The following is a 17,732-nucleotide window of genomic DNA, read 5'->3' as shown; positions in this document are numbered from 1 at the left end:
TACATGAGCTGCTTGTATATTTTGGAGATTAATCCTTTGTCAGTTGCTTCGTTTGCAAATATTTTCTAACATTCTGAGGGTTGTCTTTTTGTCTTGTTTGTGGTTTCCTTTGCTGTGCAAAAGCTTTTAGGCTTCATTAGGTCCCATTTGTTCATTTTTGCTTTTATTTCCATTTCTCTAGGAGGTGGGTCAAAAAGGAGGTGGAGTTTGCTGTGATTCATGTCATAGAGTGTTCTGCCTATGTTTTCCTCTAAGAGTTTGATAGTGTCTGGCCTTGCCTTTAGGTCTTTAATCCATTTTGAGTTTATTGTTGTGTATGGTGCTTAGGGAGTGTTCTAATTTCATTCTTTTACATGTAGCTGTCCAGTTTTCCCAGAAGCACTTACTGAAGAGGCTGTCTTTTCTCCATTGTATATTCTTGCCTCCATTGTCAAAGATAAGGTGATCATATGTGCATGGGTTTATCTCTGGACTTTCTATCCTGTTCCATTGATCTATATTTGTTTTCGTGCCAGTACCATACTGTCTCGATTACTGTAGCTTTGTAGTATATTCTGAAGTGAGGGAGCCTGATTCCTCCAGCTCTGTTTTTCTTTCTCAAGATTGCTTTGGCAATTCGGGGTCTTTTGTGTTTCCATACAAATTGTGAAATTTTTTGTTCCAGTTCTGTGAAAAATGCCATTGGTAGTTTGATAGGGATTGCATTGAAACTGTAGATTTCTTTGGGTGGTGTAGTCATTTTCACAATGTTGATTCTTCCAATCCAAGAACATGGTATATCTCTCTCCATCAATTTGTATCATCTTTAATTTCTTTCATCAGTGTCTTATAGTTTTCTGCATACAGGTCTTTTGTCTCCTTAGGTAGGTTTATTCCTAGGTATTTTATTCTTTTTGTTGCAGTAGTAAATGGGAGTGTTTCCTTAATTTCTCTTTCATATTTTTTGTCATTAGTGTATAGGAATTCAAGAGATTTCTGTGCATTAATTTTGTATCCTGCTACTTTACCAAATTCATTGATTTAGCTCTAGTAGTTTTCTGGTAGCATCTTTAGGATTATCTGTGTATGGTATCAGGTCATCTGCAAACAGTGACAGTTTTACTTCTTCTTTTCCTATTTGGATTCCTTTTATTTCTTTTTCGTCTCTGACTGCTGTGGCTAAAACTTCCAAAACTATGTTGAATAACAGTGGTGAGAGTGGACAAACTTGTCTTGTTCCTGGTCTTACAGGAAATGGTTTCAGTCTTTCACCATTGAGAATGATGTTGGCTGTGGGTTTGTCATATATGGCCTTTATTATGTTGAGGTAAATTCCCTCTATGCCTACTTTCTGGAGAGTTTTTATCATAAACTGGTGTTGAATTTTGTCAAAAGCTTTTTCTGCATCTATTGAGATGATCATATGTTTTTTCTCCTTCAGTTTGTTAATATGGATTATCACATTGATTGATTTGTGTATATTGAAGAATCCTTGCATTCCTGGGATAAATCCCACTTGATCCTGGTGTATGATCCTTTTAATGTGCTGCTGGATTCTGTTTGCTAGTATTCTGTTGAGGATTCTTGCATCTATGTTCATCAGTGATACTGGCCTGTAGTTTTCTTTTCTTGTAACACCTTTGTCTTGTTTTGGTATCACGGTGATGGTGCCCTGGTAGAATGAGTTTGGGAGTGTTCCTCCCTCTGCTATATTTTGGAAGAGTTTGGGAAGGACAGCTGTTAGCTCTTCTCTAAATGTTTGATAGAATTTGCCTGTGAAGCCATCTGGTCCTGGGCTTTTGTTTGTTGGGAGATTTTTAATCACAGTTTCAATTTCAGTGCTTGTGATTGGTCTGTTTATATTTTCTATTTCTTCCTGGTTCAGTCTCAGAAGGTTGTGCTTTTCTAAGAATTTTTCCATTTCTTCCAGGTTGTCCATTTTATTGGCATAGAGTTGCTTGTGGTAATCTCTCATGATCCTTTGTATTTCTGCAGTGTCAGTTGTTACTTCTTTTTCATTTCTATTTCTGTTGATTTGAGTCTTCTCCCTTTTTTTCTTGATGACTCTGGCTAATGGTTTATCAATTTTGTTTATCTTCTCAAAGAACCAGCTTTTAGTTTTACTGATCTTTGCTGTCGTTTTCTTCATTTCTTTTTCATTTATTTCTGCTCTGATCTTTATGATTTCTTTCCTTCTGCTAACTTTGGGTTTTTTTGTTCTTCTTTCTCTAATTGCTTTAGGTGTAAGGTTAGGTTGTTTATCTGAGATGTTTCTTGAGGTAGGATTGTACTGCTATAAACTTCCCTTTAGAACTGCTTTTGGTGCATTCCATAGGTTTTGGGTTGTCATGTTTTCATTGTCATTTGTTTCTAGGTATTTTTTGACTTCCTCTTTCATTTCTTCAGTGATCTCTTGGTTATTTAGTAGTGTATTATTTAGCCTCATGTGTTTGTATTTTTACAGTTTTTTCCTATAAAAAGAGCTTACACCGCAGAACTACAAAGGATCATAAGAGATTACTATGAACAGTTTTATGCCAATAAAATGGACAATCTAGAGGAAATGGAGAAATTCCTAGAAAGTGCAATCTCCCAAGACTGAATCAGGAAGAAAAAGAAAATAGAAACAGACCAATTACCAGTAATGAAACTGAATCAGTAATAAAACAGACTTACTCTCAACAAACAAAAGTCCTGGACCAGACTGCTTCACAGGTTAATTCTACCAAACATTTAAAGAAGAGTTAGCACCTATCCTTCTCAAACTATTCCAAAAAAATGCAGAGGAAGAAACATTCCTAAACTCATTCTATGAGGCCACCATCACCCGGATACCAAAACCAGACAAAGATACCACAAAAAGAAAAAATACAGGCCTATATCACTGATGAACATAGATGTAAAAATCCTCATCAAAATATTAGCAAACCAAATTCAACAATACACTAAAAGGATCACACACCATGATCAAGTGGGATTTATCCCAGGGATGCAAGGATGGTTGAATATTTGCAAAAATCAACCTACATGATATACCACATTAACAAATTGAAGAATAAAAACCATATGATCATCTCAATAGATGCAGAAAGTCTTGGACAAAACTCAACATCCATTTATGACAAAAACTCTCAACAAACTGGGTGTAGAGGGAATATATCTCAACATAATAAAGGCCACGTATGATAAGCCCACAGCTAACAACATACTCAACAGTGAAAAGCTGAAAGCACTTCCTCTAAGTTTAAGAAAAAGACAAGGTTGTCCAGCCACTCCACTTTTATTCCACATAGTATTGGAAGTCCTAGCCACAACAATCAGACAAGAAATAAAAGAGATCCAAATTGGAAAGGAAGAAGTGAAACTGCCCTGTTTGCAGGTGAGATGATACTATATATAGAAAATCCTAAAGATGCTACCAACAAATTACTAAAACTCATCAATGAATTTGGTAAAGTTGCAGCATACAAAATTGATGTACAAGAATCTGCTGTGTTTCTATACGCTAAAAACAAACTATCAGGGCTTCCCTGGTAGCGCAGTGGTTGAGAGTCTGCCTGCCGATGCAGGGGACACGGGTTCGTGCCCCGGTCTGGGAAGATCCCACATGCCGCTGAGCGGCTGGGCCCGTGAGCCATGGCCGCTGAGCCTGCGTGTCCGGAGCCTGTGCTCCGCAACGGGAGAGGCCACAGCAGTGAGAGGCCCGCATACCTCAAAAAAAAAAAACAAACTATCAGAAAGAGAAATTAAGGAAACAATCCCTTTACAATGCAACAAAAAATAAAATATACAAGAATAAATATAAGGTAAAAGACTTGTACTTGGAAAACTATAAGACACTGATGAGAGAAACTGAAGACAATACAAAGAAATGGAAAGATATACCATGCTCACGTGTGTAGCTGAACCAAACGGACTCCATTCTGTCAGCTCTATCTTAGGCCCACTGTCCTATCCCCTCCTCCTTATGCATGACTGAGCCTTAGCCTAACACACAAGGAATGTGCCCAAGCCAGATGAATTCCCATTCAACTTTCACCCTTGCCTTCATCTGATACCTAAAAACCAGAAGCGTGCCTTTTGCTGATGCAGATGGTTAATGGTCATGAGACATCCAGGGGGAGGAAAAAAAAACCCTGTTCCCAACCGTGTGGACATGCTTCTCCCTAGTAGTCAGATTCTATTTTTAGCTTTGACCCCTTTAAATTCCCCTGCACCCCTTTCAGCAGTGCTAAGTGCAGCTGTGAAGGCAGATCATGTGTCCACCCAATCCTTCCTGCCTAAGTTACCCACAATACATTTCCTAATTGTTCTTTATGAAGTTGCTCACCTCATTTTTCAGTCTCTAAGTTCCTTCTCAGTTTGGAAGACATTATTCAATATCTCTGACTACCAACATCAGGGATTAGAAGACTCACTACTGTCAAAATGGTCATATGACCCAAGGCAATCTACAGATTCAGCGCAATCCCTATTAAAATACCAATGGCATTTTCCACAGAACTAGAACAGAGCTAAAATTTGTATGGAAACACAGAAGACCCTGAAGAGCCTTTTTATCTTGTTATCTCAAGATAACAATCTTGAGAAAGAGAACAAAGCTAGACGTATCACACTCCTTTATTTCAAACTGTATTATAAAGCCACAGGAATCAAAAACAGACACACAGATCAATGGAGCAGAATAGAGCACTCAGAAATGAAACCACATTCATACGGTCAATTAATCTATGACAAAGGAGGTAAAAATCTACAATAGGGAAACATAGGCTCTTCAATAAATGGTATTGGGAAACTGGACAGCTACATGCAAAAGGATCAAACAGGACCACTTTCTCACACCATATTAAAAAAATAAACTCAAAATGGATTTAGGACGTCAATGTAAGATCTGAAACCATAAAACTTCCAGAAGAAAACACAGGCACTATGCCCTTTGACATCAGTCTTAGCGATTTTTTTTTTTTTTTTTTCTTTTTGCAGTACGTGGGCCTCTCACTGTCGTGGCCTCTCCCGTTGCGGAGCACAGGCCCCGGACACGCAGGCTCAGCGGCCATGGCTCACGGGCCCAGCCGCTCAGCGGCATGTGGGATCTTCCCGGACCGGGGCACGAACCCACGTCCACTGCATCGGCAGGCGGACTCTCAACCACTGCACCACCAGGGAAGCCGGTGATATTTTTTTTTGCTATATCTCCTCAGGCAAGGGAAACAAAAACAAAAATAAATAAATGGGGCTACATCAAACTAAGAAGCTTTTGCAAGGCAAAGGAAACTATCAGCAAATGAAAAACCACCTACTGAACGGGAGAAGGTTTTCAAAGGACATATCCAATAAGGGGTTAATACTCAAAATATACAAGGAACTCACAAAACTCAATGTTAAGAAAACAAATAACCCAACTTTTAAAATGGGCAGAGGACCTGAATAAACATTTTTCCAAAGAAGACATACAGATGGCCAACAGGCACAGGAAAAGATGCTGAACATCACTAATCATTAGATAAATGCACATCAAAACCACAATGAGATCACCTCACACCTGTCAGAATGGCCACTGTCAAAAAGGACAAAATTCACAAGGAAAAAATTTTCTCCTGTTTCTTCAATGTATCTATATGAGATGATGAATATTCACTAAACCTATTGTGGTAATCATTTCATGATGTATGTATGTCAAATCATTATGCTGTACATCTTAAACTTATACAGTGCTGTATGTCAATTATATCTCATTAAAACTGGGGTGGGGGAATAGCAAGTGTTGGTGAGGGTGTGGAGAAAAGGGAGCCCTGGTGCAATGCTGGTGGGAATGTAAATTGGTACAGCCACTATGGAGAACAGTATGGCGATTCCTCAAAAAATTAAAAATAGAACTATCATACAATTTAACAATTCCACTCCTGGGTATTTAGCCAAAGAAAATGAAAACACTAATTTGAAAATATATGCACCCCTATGTTCACTGCAGCATTATTTACAATAGCCAAGATATGGAAGCATTCCACGTGCACATCAATAAATATATGGATAAAGAAAATGTGGTATATGTAAATACAATGGAATATTACTCAGCTGTAAAAAGCACGAACTCTTGCCATTTGTGACAACATAAATGGACCTACAGGGCATTAAGCTAAGTGAAATAAGTCAGACAGGAAAAGACAAATACCATATGATTTCACTTATTTGTGGAGTCTAAAAAATAAATGAACAAACATGACAAAACAGAAACAGAGTCATTGTACACAAACAGGTGGTTGCCAGAGGGGAGGTGGGGTGCAAGGATGAGAGAAACAGGTGAGGGAGATTAAGAGGTACAAACTTCCAGATATAATTTTATATCTGTGACTTTATAGTCACAGATATAAAATGTACAGTGAGGGGAATATAGTCCATAATTATGTAACATCTTTATATTGTAACAGACGGTAACTGACTTGTGGTGATCAGTTTGAAATGTATAGAAATATCGAATCACCGTATTATGCACCAGGAACTAACAGTGCTGTATTAAATAGGTCAATTGTACTTTACAATAGAAAAAGAGATCAGATTTGAGCTTATCAGAATCTGGGGGTAGGTAGTCTAAAGGTACAAACTTCCAGTTATAAGGTAAATAAGTATTAGGGATGTAATGTACAACATAATAAATACAATTCACACTGCTGTATGTTTATTATAGGAAAGTTGTGGAGTTCTCAGCCCAAAGAAAAAATATTTTTTGTATTTCTTTAATGTTGTATCTATGAGACAATAATGTTCACTAAACCTCCTGTAGTAATCATGATGTGTGTTAAGTCAAATCATTATGTTGGACACTTTAGATTTACAGGGTTGTATGTCAATTATATCTCAATAAAATGGGAAGGGAAGAAGAGTGAAGGGAAAGAAAATTGCAATGAACTTCAGACAATACTTCCCAAAGTACAAACACCAAATTAGGTAAGTGTTTCATACATATACAGTGCTGTACCACAAACGGCTGTTTTCTTTAATCCCCAATGGACCACAGGGTACAAAGAGGGACATGAGCACAACGTTTTCAAGCTAAAAGTGTAGTAGGTGTTCTCAGAGTGGAAGGCTTCCCTTTAGGGAGAATAAGGATGTGGCAAAGGCCTAATAAGAATGAAGCTGTAGGGCTTCCCTGGTGGTGCAGTGCTTGAGAGTCCACCTGCCGATGCAGGGGACACGGGTTCGTGCCCTGGTCCAGGAAGATCCCACATGCCGCAGAGCGGCTGGGCCCGTGAGCCATGGCCGCTGAGCCTGCGCGTCCGGAGCCTGTGCTCCGCAACGGGAGAAGCCACAACAGTGAGAGGCCCGCGTACCGGAAAAAAAAAAAGAATGCAGCTGTAGATGATAGAAGGAAAGGGACATATGGTCCAAGTGCCCTAAAATTCTCATACCGTCATACAGAGGCAACTCAAATGAGGTCTACTGTAATGGAGCTGCTACAAATGTACAAAACACCTTGCTTAACCCAAGCCTTCGACACCGATTCCCACACACCTGACTTCTTAGGATCTCTACAGCACCCATTCTGCATGCTGAGCTGCCACCCCCAGTCTCATCAGCACCCTGGGTGGAGAAGGGTGGTGAGGGCCTGAATGCTTCCTCTATACCCTTCATATATATATATATATATATATATATATATATATGTATTTATACATATATGAAGAGTTTATAAATAGTGGCCCCTGGCTAATCACAAACAGCAGCCACACGCAAGTCAGAACACCATCTAGCTAAGTAATGCTGATCTTCAATAAAACCAGAGGGGTGGGTTTTAAAGTGACATCGACATATTTTTAATGCTGATTAGCAATTCCATTTTAGTCTGTTTTCTCCCTTCAGGTGATGACAGACATATGCACTCCTTCCCTCTGCTTTGGAACTTCTGTGAGGCTGGACTAAGAATTCCATTGACTTTTCTATCAGAAAACTCTTGTTTCACTTCCTTTCACATCCTCTTGGCCTCACCTCTTGATTCCAGACGTGGCTGCAGTAAACAGTTCTGTGCTGGCTTCAATTCGGGTAGGAATGACAGGGTTTCCACTCAAGAAACTGTCTTCTGTTTTGTCCTGTGTGGCTTCTTTGATGCCACAGCATGGGACCCTCGGGGTAGCCCATTCTGCACTCACACGTGAGCAGCCAGAAATAGGTGGACGTTAACATCCTCAGGAGATAGGATGAGAGCTGAGGGATAAATGCTACCACCCTGATCATCCTCAGGCAGATGATTCCAGGAAGCATTCAGAAGGCCGGGCAGGATCATTCCAGCTGCCCCGTACTGGCTTCTCCTCCTTCCTAGTTTTACTCTCCCAGATCCTTTACTCCTGCTTCCTGGGATCACCTCTCCAACTCTACACATGTCCTATTTTCAGGCTCTTCTTTCACAGGAAAACATCTAAAACACTTAAAAATCAGTGGTCTTCCATCTCCCCTTTCATTCTTCCATTCTCATCTTTCTCCATAAAGGATTTCAGATTCGTGGGAGGGCTATGAGTGAGGTATGCAGGGTGAGAGTCAGGTCACCAGCTCTGAGAGGCTGGCAGCCACCAGTGCTGGGTCATCCTTGGTTTTAACAAGGATCACCTCTGGGAATACGAAGGTCTGTAATGAAAATCATTCTAGGCCTTCCAGGTAGAAAGGGCTTATATGTTCACATACTCACGTGGGCTTAGATGCCTGGGGGTTATTTTTTTCATCTAATTTCTGGGACCCAAATCCACCACTTTTTAAATGCCAATCTCAACTTCTGCCAGTTGTGAGAACTCCAAACCATGGGTCATCACAAAGTATGTTTAAAAACGCTGGATGTGTGCACCACGTAATACTAGAAGCTGACTTTGGAAAAAAGTGGGTGCTCTGCCAGAGACTACGAAGCAAGCGGTCTGTTCCTTTATGACCTGGGGTAGTCAGAGCAGCCCGCACTACCCAACCCGCACTCACAGCACCTTTCTTCATTTAGTGAAAGAGTCTATTTCCATGGAAGCTATGGGGGCAGAACTGACTAAAGAACAAAAACAAACAAAAAAACTGTAGGTAACTTCAGTGTTTTCCGCAACCCTCCCCCTGAAAAAAAAACAAAACTGTGTGTTGCTAAAAATGGCCTGAAGGCTCCAATTCTGCCATTTGTTTTTCCAAACATTTACAATGCCCATTACTGAAGAACACACCAGTGTTTTACCAAAAATGTAAATAAATGCAATTATTACCCCTCCCCCCCAAATCTTAATTACTGCCGGAAAATATTATCCAAGTGCAAACCTTAACGTTCAAATGAATTTTTGTTTTAATTAATGGAATATGTTAAAAATTTCTTTCAAATATTATTTATCTTAAAAGACATAAAACTCAAATGATACGAAAGAAAGGTTGCAAGACAAAGTCAAATATGAGCACAGTATAAGGTTTAAATCAGCCAAATAAGCATTTTAAACAATTATTTGCCTCATGGGCTAGGAAGGATTATTCATCTCAGCCACTGAATATCTATTCAGTAAGTAAATTTAAATTTAGTTGTTATTTCTAAACCTATATACTAATAATATTTATTGCTAAACCTATACACTAATTTTTTTTAACTAGTGGCAATTTTATTAAATTTAAAATTTTTTTAATTTTTAAAGAGAAAATTAAATGTCTATTCCACTTCTTATCTTTGGCTCTTAACACAGAATACCTAAGACAGATATTTGCAGAACTAAAAAAGATGCTATGATTTCATTTCATAGAACATGGTGTGATAATCTTGGCATTATCGATAAAATAGGTTCACAATTAAAACGTGTACTTTGAAATGTTTAAGAGCATTCACCTGAACATTTTCATTGGAGTGTTTTTTTAATCTGAAAGAATCCTTAATTTCAAATTATTAGAAATCTACTCTGTATGAAGCCATTCATATTCCATTTCCTAGTTCATTCTGAGCTTTTAAAATGTTTCAAAACAAATAATGTTTGCATTGAACCTCCATTTAAAATCAACTTCCAGGAATCACAAGAGTATAACTCAACAATATTAAACTCAACATAATTATTTGACAGTAAACTTTATTGCAGTAAAATCTAATTTGTCCAGCACTTGATCAACTGAAAATGTCAACTACCTCTTCCACAGGACAATGCTAATTTAACATCAAAATCATGAAAAAGGATGCCAAGATCTAAGAAATCTCCTGTAGCTAAAAGTGCTAGAAGAGACATCTCTTCAGAGATCAAATCAACTGTTGTCATTTCAAACTCAGAAACTGGGGCTCCAAGAGGTAAGTGACTCTGTAATAGTCACAGAGCCATTAGTGAAAAATCTGTAATCTAAGTCCTTGCTTCCTAACTCCAACACTACTTCTGCTAGGTCATCCTCAGAATTCTTTTATTCATAATACTCAAATATCCTGCACATACTAGGTAATTATAGCTTACAACTCCTTTATTAAGACAGTTATTTTTCCTAAGATATATACCTCATAGATGTTCTCCATCGGAAAAGAAATGGAGCACAGAAATTTATAATAAAAAATTCAGTATCTTGGGCTTCCCTGGTGGCTCAGCAGTTAAGAAACCGCCTGCCAATGCAGGGGACACGGGTTCGAGCCCTGGTCCGGGAAGATCCCACATGCCACGGAGCAAATAAGCCCATGTGCCATAAATACTGAGCCTGCGCTCTAGAGCCTGCAAGCCACAACTACTGAAGCCCGTGTGCCACAACTACTGAAGCCCGTGTGCCTAGAGCCCATGCTCCGCAACAAGAGAAGCCACTGCAGTGAGAAGCACTCACACCGCAACGAAGAGTATCCCCCACTCGCCGCAACTAGAGAAAGCCTGTGCACAGCAACAAAGACCCAATGCAGCCAAAAAAAAAAAAAAATTCAGTATCTTATTTGCAAGTTTGAAAACTAGTAAACAACATTATTACAAAAGCAATAAAATATGAGATATTTGGTAAATTACCGTAGACAACTGTGGTAAAATTCTGACTGGTATCTTGGATTTTTCTTTGCTGGGTGATTTATCCTGCATGAAAAAATACAAAAAAAAAAAAAAAAAACCCAACCCAACACTGTTTACTCTGTTAATGCTAAAATTGACTCATTGAACCAAGTGTTACAGAGTGTCTAATATAAAGTAAAGCACATATCATCCAAAATATTCTAAAACATACTTTATGGATAGCATGATGTTGTATACAGAAAATCATAAGGCATCCACAAAAGATTAGAGCTAATGAAAGAGCTCAGCAAGGTTGCAGGATTCAAGATTAATACACAAAAATTGTGTTTCTAGATGCTAACAATGAACAATCCAAAACTGAAATTAAGAAATTAATTTACAATAGCATAAGAAAGGATAAAATACTTAGGAATAAATTTAACAAAAAGACGTGCAAGACTTGTATGAAAGCTATAAAACATTATTGAAAGAAATTAAAGAAGACCTTAATAAATGGAAAGACACCCCATGCTCATGGATTGGAAGACTAATATTGTTAAAATGCAATACTCTCCCCTCAAAATAACCTACAGATTCAACACACCCTCTCTCAAAATCCCAGATGCTTAGTTGTAGAAATTAACAAGATGATCATAAAATTCACATGGAAACGTAATGGACCCAGAATAGCCAAAAGATCTTGAAAAAGAACAAAGTTGTCAGACTCACACTTTCAGATTTCATGACTTACTACAAAACTACAGTAATGAAGACTGTGTAAGGATAAACATATAGATCTATAGATCAAAGGAACAGAATTGGGAGTTCAGAAATAAACCCATACATTTATGGGTGATCAATTTTTGACAAGAGTGCCAAGACAGTTCAGTGAGGAATTGGCCATATCTTCTTCTAGGAATTTATCTAACGAGTGTCCATTCACTTAGCCCCCACCTCCTTTCTCCATGGCTAAAACTTCATTTTTTTTCCAGAATGCTCCACTTCCTAAGGTGACAATGTATTCAGGTTAATGCATCCTCAAGTCACTGTAAGTAACATATACTTTTTAGCAGCAACTTTCAGGGAAAAGTGCTGATACTTCGAGTAGAGGATGATTCCATGGTAGGAATTCCACCTAGGTAAGAGGAAGCACTGTTGACAATAATGCTTTGTTCTATAAAGCAGATTATAAATCGTTCTTTTTGCCAATTGTCAATTTATTACCTCTCAGCTCCAAGTCTACCCTTTTTGCCCCCTTTGTGATTGGGCAGGACTCTATAACATTTCTCCTTTGCCAACCAGCATTAATATTATAAAGGGTGCCAAAACAACACTGTGAGAGGAAGGGACTCTCTTCCTGGTTCCAGGGCTTTTTGTCATTGCTTCCATGGTGTGGCTGCCAGCAGTCAGCATCCTTGCCTGTGGGCACCTTCCCAGCCTGTGGTGTGTGGCTGACCCAGTGACAGACACCCTCCAGCAGGGTTGCATCCCTAAGGGCAGCTTTCCGGAAAGTTTCCCTTACATCATAGAAGGAGACTTTCTTTCAAACTCTTCAGCATGCAAGCAAGATGGTTTTCTCACTTCCCACGTTGATACTTTCCTGATTTTCACAGCTGTATAGTACTCTAATGTATGAATATGATGTGATTCATCCATTCCATTCTCCTGTAAATTAACATTTAGCTTATTTCCAATGTTTCTCTATTACAAAAGATGTTCCAATAAACATCTTTGGTCATATGTTTTAGTATACACACAATTTTACTTCACACACACATATATACTATACAGTGTGTATATAATACACATATATTACACATGTGAGTATGTAAATATCTCTTTTGTCCCTTTAATTCCATTGGTATATTTGTCTATCTGTAAACAAATTGTATGACATTGTCTAAATTACTATGACTTCACAACAGGTCTTGAAATCTGTAAGGCAATTCTCTCCACCTTAGTATTCTTAAAAATTATTATATACAATCTTGACCTTTTCTCTACCACGTGAATTTTAGGATCCACATTGCATGAAACTTTGGGGGATTTTGACAGAAACACACTGAATGCCTAGAATAATCTGGAGGAAATTGATATTGTTATGATATTGACTTCTTCATGAATACAATATATTTCTTTATTCACATCCTTGGAGTGTATCCTTCAAAAACTTTTTGTAATATTCTTCATAAGGGTGTACACATCTTTTTTTTTTTTTTTTTTTTTTTTTGCGGTACACGGGCCTCTCACTGTTGTGGCCTCTCCCGTTGCGGAGCACAGGCTCCGGGCACGCAGGCTCAGCGGCCATGGCTCACGCGCCTAGCCGCTCCGCGGCACGTGGGATCTTCCCGGACCAGGGCACGAATCCGTGTCCCCTGCATCGGCAGGCAGACTCTCAACCACTGCGCCACCAGGGAAGCCCTGTACACATCTTTTGTTAGACTTATTCTTAGGTATAAAGAATTTTGAGTGAAAAATGCATTACAGGATCTGAACAACTGACTTACCAACTTTTAATCCCAACTAATTTGTAAACAGGGAAATGTCCATGAAGGCTCCATCTACATATAATAATTTCTGTGATGGTTATTCTTTGTTTGCCCCAATCCAGTCTCCATGTTTTCCTTCCTGCTCTGTGCCTAGAAGGCTGACTTCTGTAGACAGGCAGCACCTGGCCTCCCAGCCCTCTGGCTTCTGCTGGGGATTAAGCAATGAGAGGCACCTGTAGGAGACTAGACAGGATGAAGGGAGAGAGTTTTGGATATTTCTCTCCTAGTCTCCCTGTTTCCCATAGTTCTAATAGTGGCTAAATTCTTCCAGAGCTCAGCTCCTGTCAGGAAGCTACCATTCCAAGCCTCCAGCTCTCACCAAGTTCTGAGAACCGGGTTCAATTTCTTTGACCCGTCAGGCCTAGGAATGGCAACGACTTCCTGTTATTAATCCTTAGGTGCACCCTCATCCCTGTTGGTTTCTTCTCTTAACCTTGCCCACACCTCTCCAAATGGTCTTTTCATAAGTTTTCTTCAATTTAATCCTCTTAAGCATGCCATCTGTTTTCTGTTGGGATCCTGACTAATATAATTTTACATTACCAGAATTAAAACTGCTAAAGAGTCAAGGTCTTCCTTGAGTACTCTGGCTTGGCACTTAGTTTTTATTTCACTGATTTTCAACTACTTGTCTATTGGAAGGGATATTTGAAACCTGGTATAATCCAAATTTAACTGTTCTGATGAAATGACCAGAATCTATGAATGTGTCTGGCTAAAATCAACAATAATCCTGAAGTTGTCTGATTAAATCAACAACCAACTCTCAAAATTTAATAGGGTTGATTTAAATATAGTCATCATATGTTCTGGGTTATGGTTGTTAAAATTATCACCATGCTGTTGGCCTCATACCCAACTGTTTTCGCTCTGATCTCCTTTTTAAGCAATAACATCAAGGAGACGGGATGAAGGAAAACAGAATGAGCATCATATAAATGCAAAACTACTTAATTTAACAGCTAGAAAATGCGCTAAGGTAGCGATAAGCTGACAGCTTTTCCCTCTTCTCTGCCCACAATCTGTAGTGGATTTTGTGGGGAGCTTCGTGCTCTTTGGATATCTGTATTTTTAAACCTCTGAAAGTTCTTCAACTGAAACTCAAAAAGCCTTATGTTTTAACTAATTTTAAAAATGAAAGAAGCAGTTCCAAGAGATTTTTCTTTTAAATACCTAATTTAAGAGTTCAAATTGCTATTCCTGAAAAATGCCATGTCACTCTAAACCTTCCACTATTGAGATGAATATATTAAAATCTCCTTCAGCAAATATGATTTTACCACCTGCTTACTTTTTCAAACTAAATGAACACATAAGTAAATGTCACATCAAAATGTTATTTCCAAAAGTTTAATCCATTCTGTTTGTTTCAGGTTAAAATATAAAAACTTTCACCCTTTCAAAAGGAAAACTACACTCAAAATTAGCATAAATGAAAGTATCAAGAGTTTTAAAATTACAAGTCAACAAAAGCAGCCAGAGAGAGACCTCTACTGTTTAAAAATAGTATGTAGAAAATGTAAATAGTCCTAGATGGGCTCATGCCCATTCTTTCAAGATCCCACTGCCTTTTTAGTAACAGAGGTTCCTTTGGGGTGGGGGCGTGTAATTTCCAAACATCACTTTTATTAAGATAAAGTGAAACTTAAAACTTGACTGCCAATAGGTTTTTAGTGGACGCTTTTCAGTTATAAATTGGTCAATTTGGGCTTTGTGAAACAACAGCTATTCAGAAATACCACTGCAAATATGGTAAAGGCATATTTTAAATTTCAACACCACAGCACATGATTCAAAAGCAGGTCAAAGACTGATGTGGGCATCAAGAAAATAAGTTATTTTTGATTAATTAATGAATTAGGGTTTTGACATTTTCAGTTAGTAATCTACAACTCAATGTTACTTTTAATCTTCTTTCCACCGTAAACTCTAACACTACCAAAGAAATTATGAAGCTTGAAAAAGAAAAGATTATAGTTTAGTGTCAAACCAAGAAGCTAAGCAAAATCTACAGGCTTAAAAGCAACTGTTTTCCATTCAGTACCAGGATGCTTAGGGGGCCTTTTCCATACAAATCTAGAGAGTTAGAGTTGTTTTCTAGCTAGCCCAGAATAATGCCCACACTTAACGTCTTCCCATTCTGTTCTGGCATTTAAAAGGTTGACCATTGTTCATTCCTTTTGTTTACAGTTACCCTTAAATTCAATAAAGAGTTCTAAAAAGTATCTACTACAACATATGTTACCGGTTCCCTTTGTCAGAAACACAGCAAGCCAAAACGCTGAGACATCCGAGGTTTGCAGCGAAGACAGGGCTTATTCACAAGGCAGCCAAGGAGAAGACAGACGAACAAATCTCAAATCTGGCTCCCGGAAGCCAAGGGGCTGGGGTACTTATGGGATAAGGAGTAACGCAGCAGGGCAGTCTGAGGCGTAGGGAGCGTGAGAAGCGTGGGGAGCGTGGGGAGCGTGGGGAAAGGTGATTGGAAAAAGGTGTGGTAGGCGTTGTAATCACCCCTCTGCTCAGGTGTAACTAAGCTACAGGCCTCTAGTTTCAAAAATGCAGGCGCTTAACAGGATCTGAGGGTGGAGTTTTCAGCCCTCTGATGCCAAAAGGTCACCAAGCCATACTTGCATATGCCCAGTTGGAGGGTCAGGGAGCCTATGCAACCTTAACTAGCTCAGCCCCAGAGACACAGCTGACTCCAAGCTCCTGCAAAACAACTCCGGCAAACATCTTATTGTTTAGGCTCCATGTGGAGTGGAGGACCTGCAAGTCTTTTGTAGCAACAATTAAAAGCAAACTTGATTAGTGGAGGCCAGTGAAATGGATTTGACTAATGATGATTCCCCACGGTTTCATATGCATCTTTTGTTACATGCCATGGGGATGTTTTCCTAAGAAGAAATTCCACTTACCACTTACCAAACCCTTTCATGTGTGGTATGGTATGGCATGGTATCTTGTTTGAACTTTGTAATAACCTTAGAAAGGAGGAAAATTTGTTCTGATTCCTCCCCTTTGCATAAAAGAGAGAGAAGGTTTAGAAAAACCAAGTGATTTGCCCAAAGTCGCACCGCTAGGAAGGGGCTTATATTCGAACCCTAGAGCCCAAATCCAAGGCAACTCCCCACCGAGCTTCCCCCCAGACAAACACAGCCACCATTAGCACACTGGGGACACTCTAGGGCTGTAATTTAAACTGCAGGCGCTCTGCTCCACTGTGTTTGGTTGTTATGACAACACCAAGTACGAACGGTTGGGAAGAGAACATATAAAAGTTTTCACCGAAAACGCTCAGTATCCCAGATCATAAGTGGGATGAAAGAAGCTATACCCCGCGAGGCCACAACTGCGGAGTCCGGAAGACCTAGGCTTCCATCACTTTTGAAATACAAGGGAAGCTTCGCAGCCGGACGAGCCTGGCGAGGAGCCAACCTCTCACCTGCCGGCTGCTCATGGCTGTGAGGACGCGCTGGTGGCACCCGGTGGCCCCTGGATCGCTCCTGCCCGGAGCCCCGAGGAACCGCTCGGACGAGAGATGCGGCGCCCGGGGACAAGGCAGTCTATGCTCCCTCAGCGCCGGGGCTGTCTAGCTTCCCGGCTGCGTTCGTTGCTAAGCAACAGGCCCGCGCAGGTTCCATTTCCGGTCATCTGTTGCTCCTGGGACAGCGCCCGGGAACTGGCAGTGCACTCCCGCGGGAGGCACTTTCCAGGGCGCTGGGTGGCGCCTGAGCCCGCGTGGTGAGTTAGCAGCGGGCGAGTAAATAGCTGAAGGCGGTGGGTGCTCTTCCTTCTGCCTTGAGTAAATACCCTTGGATTACTGACCGGTCACTTTTGCACCCTCCTAACTTAGCTGGGTGCTGCGGGTCCCTGCCTTAACTCCTATTTTCCTATTTAACTTTATCTGTGCCTAGGAGGTCTCAGAGGACTAGTGGAATGACATGATTGCAGATTTCACTGCTTATGGGGGCAAGTGGAATTAGGAGAACAAAGCATGCAGAGCTTGGAACCAGTAGGCACCTTTCTCCTATTTTCCATGGGTTTCCAACTCACGTTCTTTTCTTGACTTTTCCCACACACTAGAAAACTATCCTTTAGAAGAATACCGGAAAAAGAAACTTCAAGAATTCATTTAAACCAACATTCCCGGATGGTCTACTGCATGAAGGGTGCTGTGCTAAGGGCTAGGCATACAAACCTGACCAAGATGCCATCCCTTCAGCACCGGCTAAGGGAGTATTCAAATAAGCAGTTAAAATGCGGTGCA

The 17,732-nt window shown here is 39.8% G+C and overlaps 1 protein-coding gene across 1 annotated transcript in view; it reads right to left on the bottom strand.

Moving 5' to 3' along the window:
* Nucleotides 1-17,051, bottom strand: part of DNAH7 (dynein axonemal heavy chain 7) — a 248,143-nt gene extending 231,092 nt beyond the window's left edge. The window contains exons 1-2 of the mRNA XM_089915967.1: nt 16,908-17,051; nt 10,935-10,997 (exon numbers count right to left, since the gene is read on the bottom strand). Of these exons, the coding sequence (XP_089772093.1) occupies nt 10,935-10,997; nt 16,908-16,922 (78 nt within the window). The 5' untranslated portion in view covers nt 16,923-17,051. The remainder of the gene's footprint in view (nt 1-10,934; nt 10,998-16,907) is intronic.
* Between the last annotated feature and the right edge of the window lie 681 nt (nt 17,052-17,732).

This window comes from Delphinapterus leucas, chromosome 8 (genome assembly GCF_059928025.1).
Source record: "Delphinapterus leucas isolate spDelLeu-1000000601 "Yukka" chromosome 8, BTC_Dleu_Yukka2, whole genome shotgun sequence".
Lineage (NCBI taxonomy): Eukaryota > Metazoa > Chordata > Mammalia > Artiodactyla > Monodontidae > Delphinapterus > Delphinapterus leucas.
This window is presented reverse-complemented; position numbering and strand designations above follow the sequence as displayed.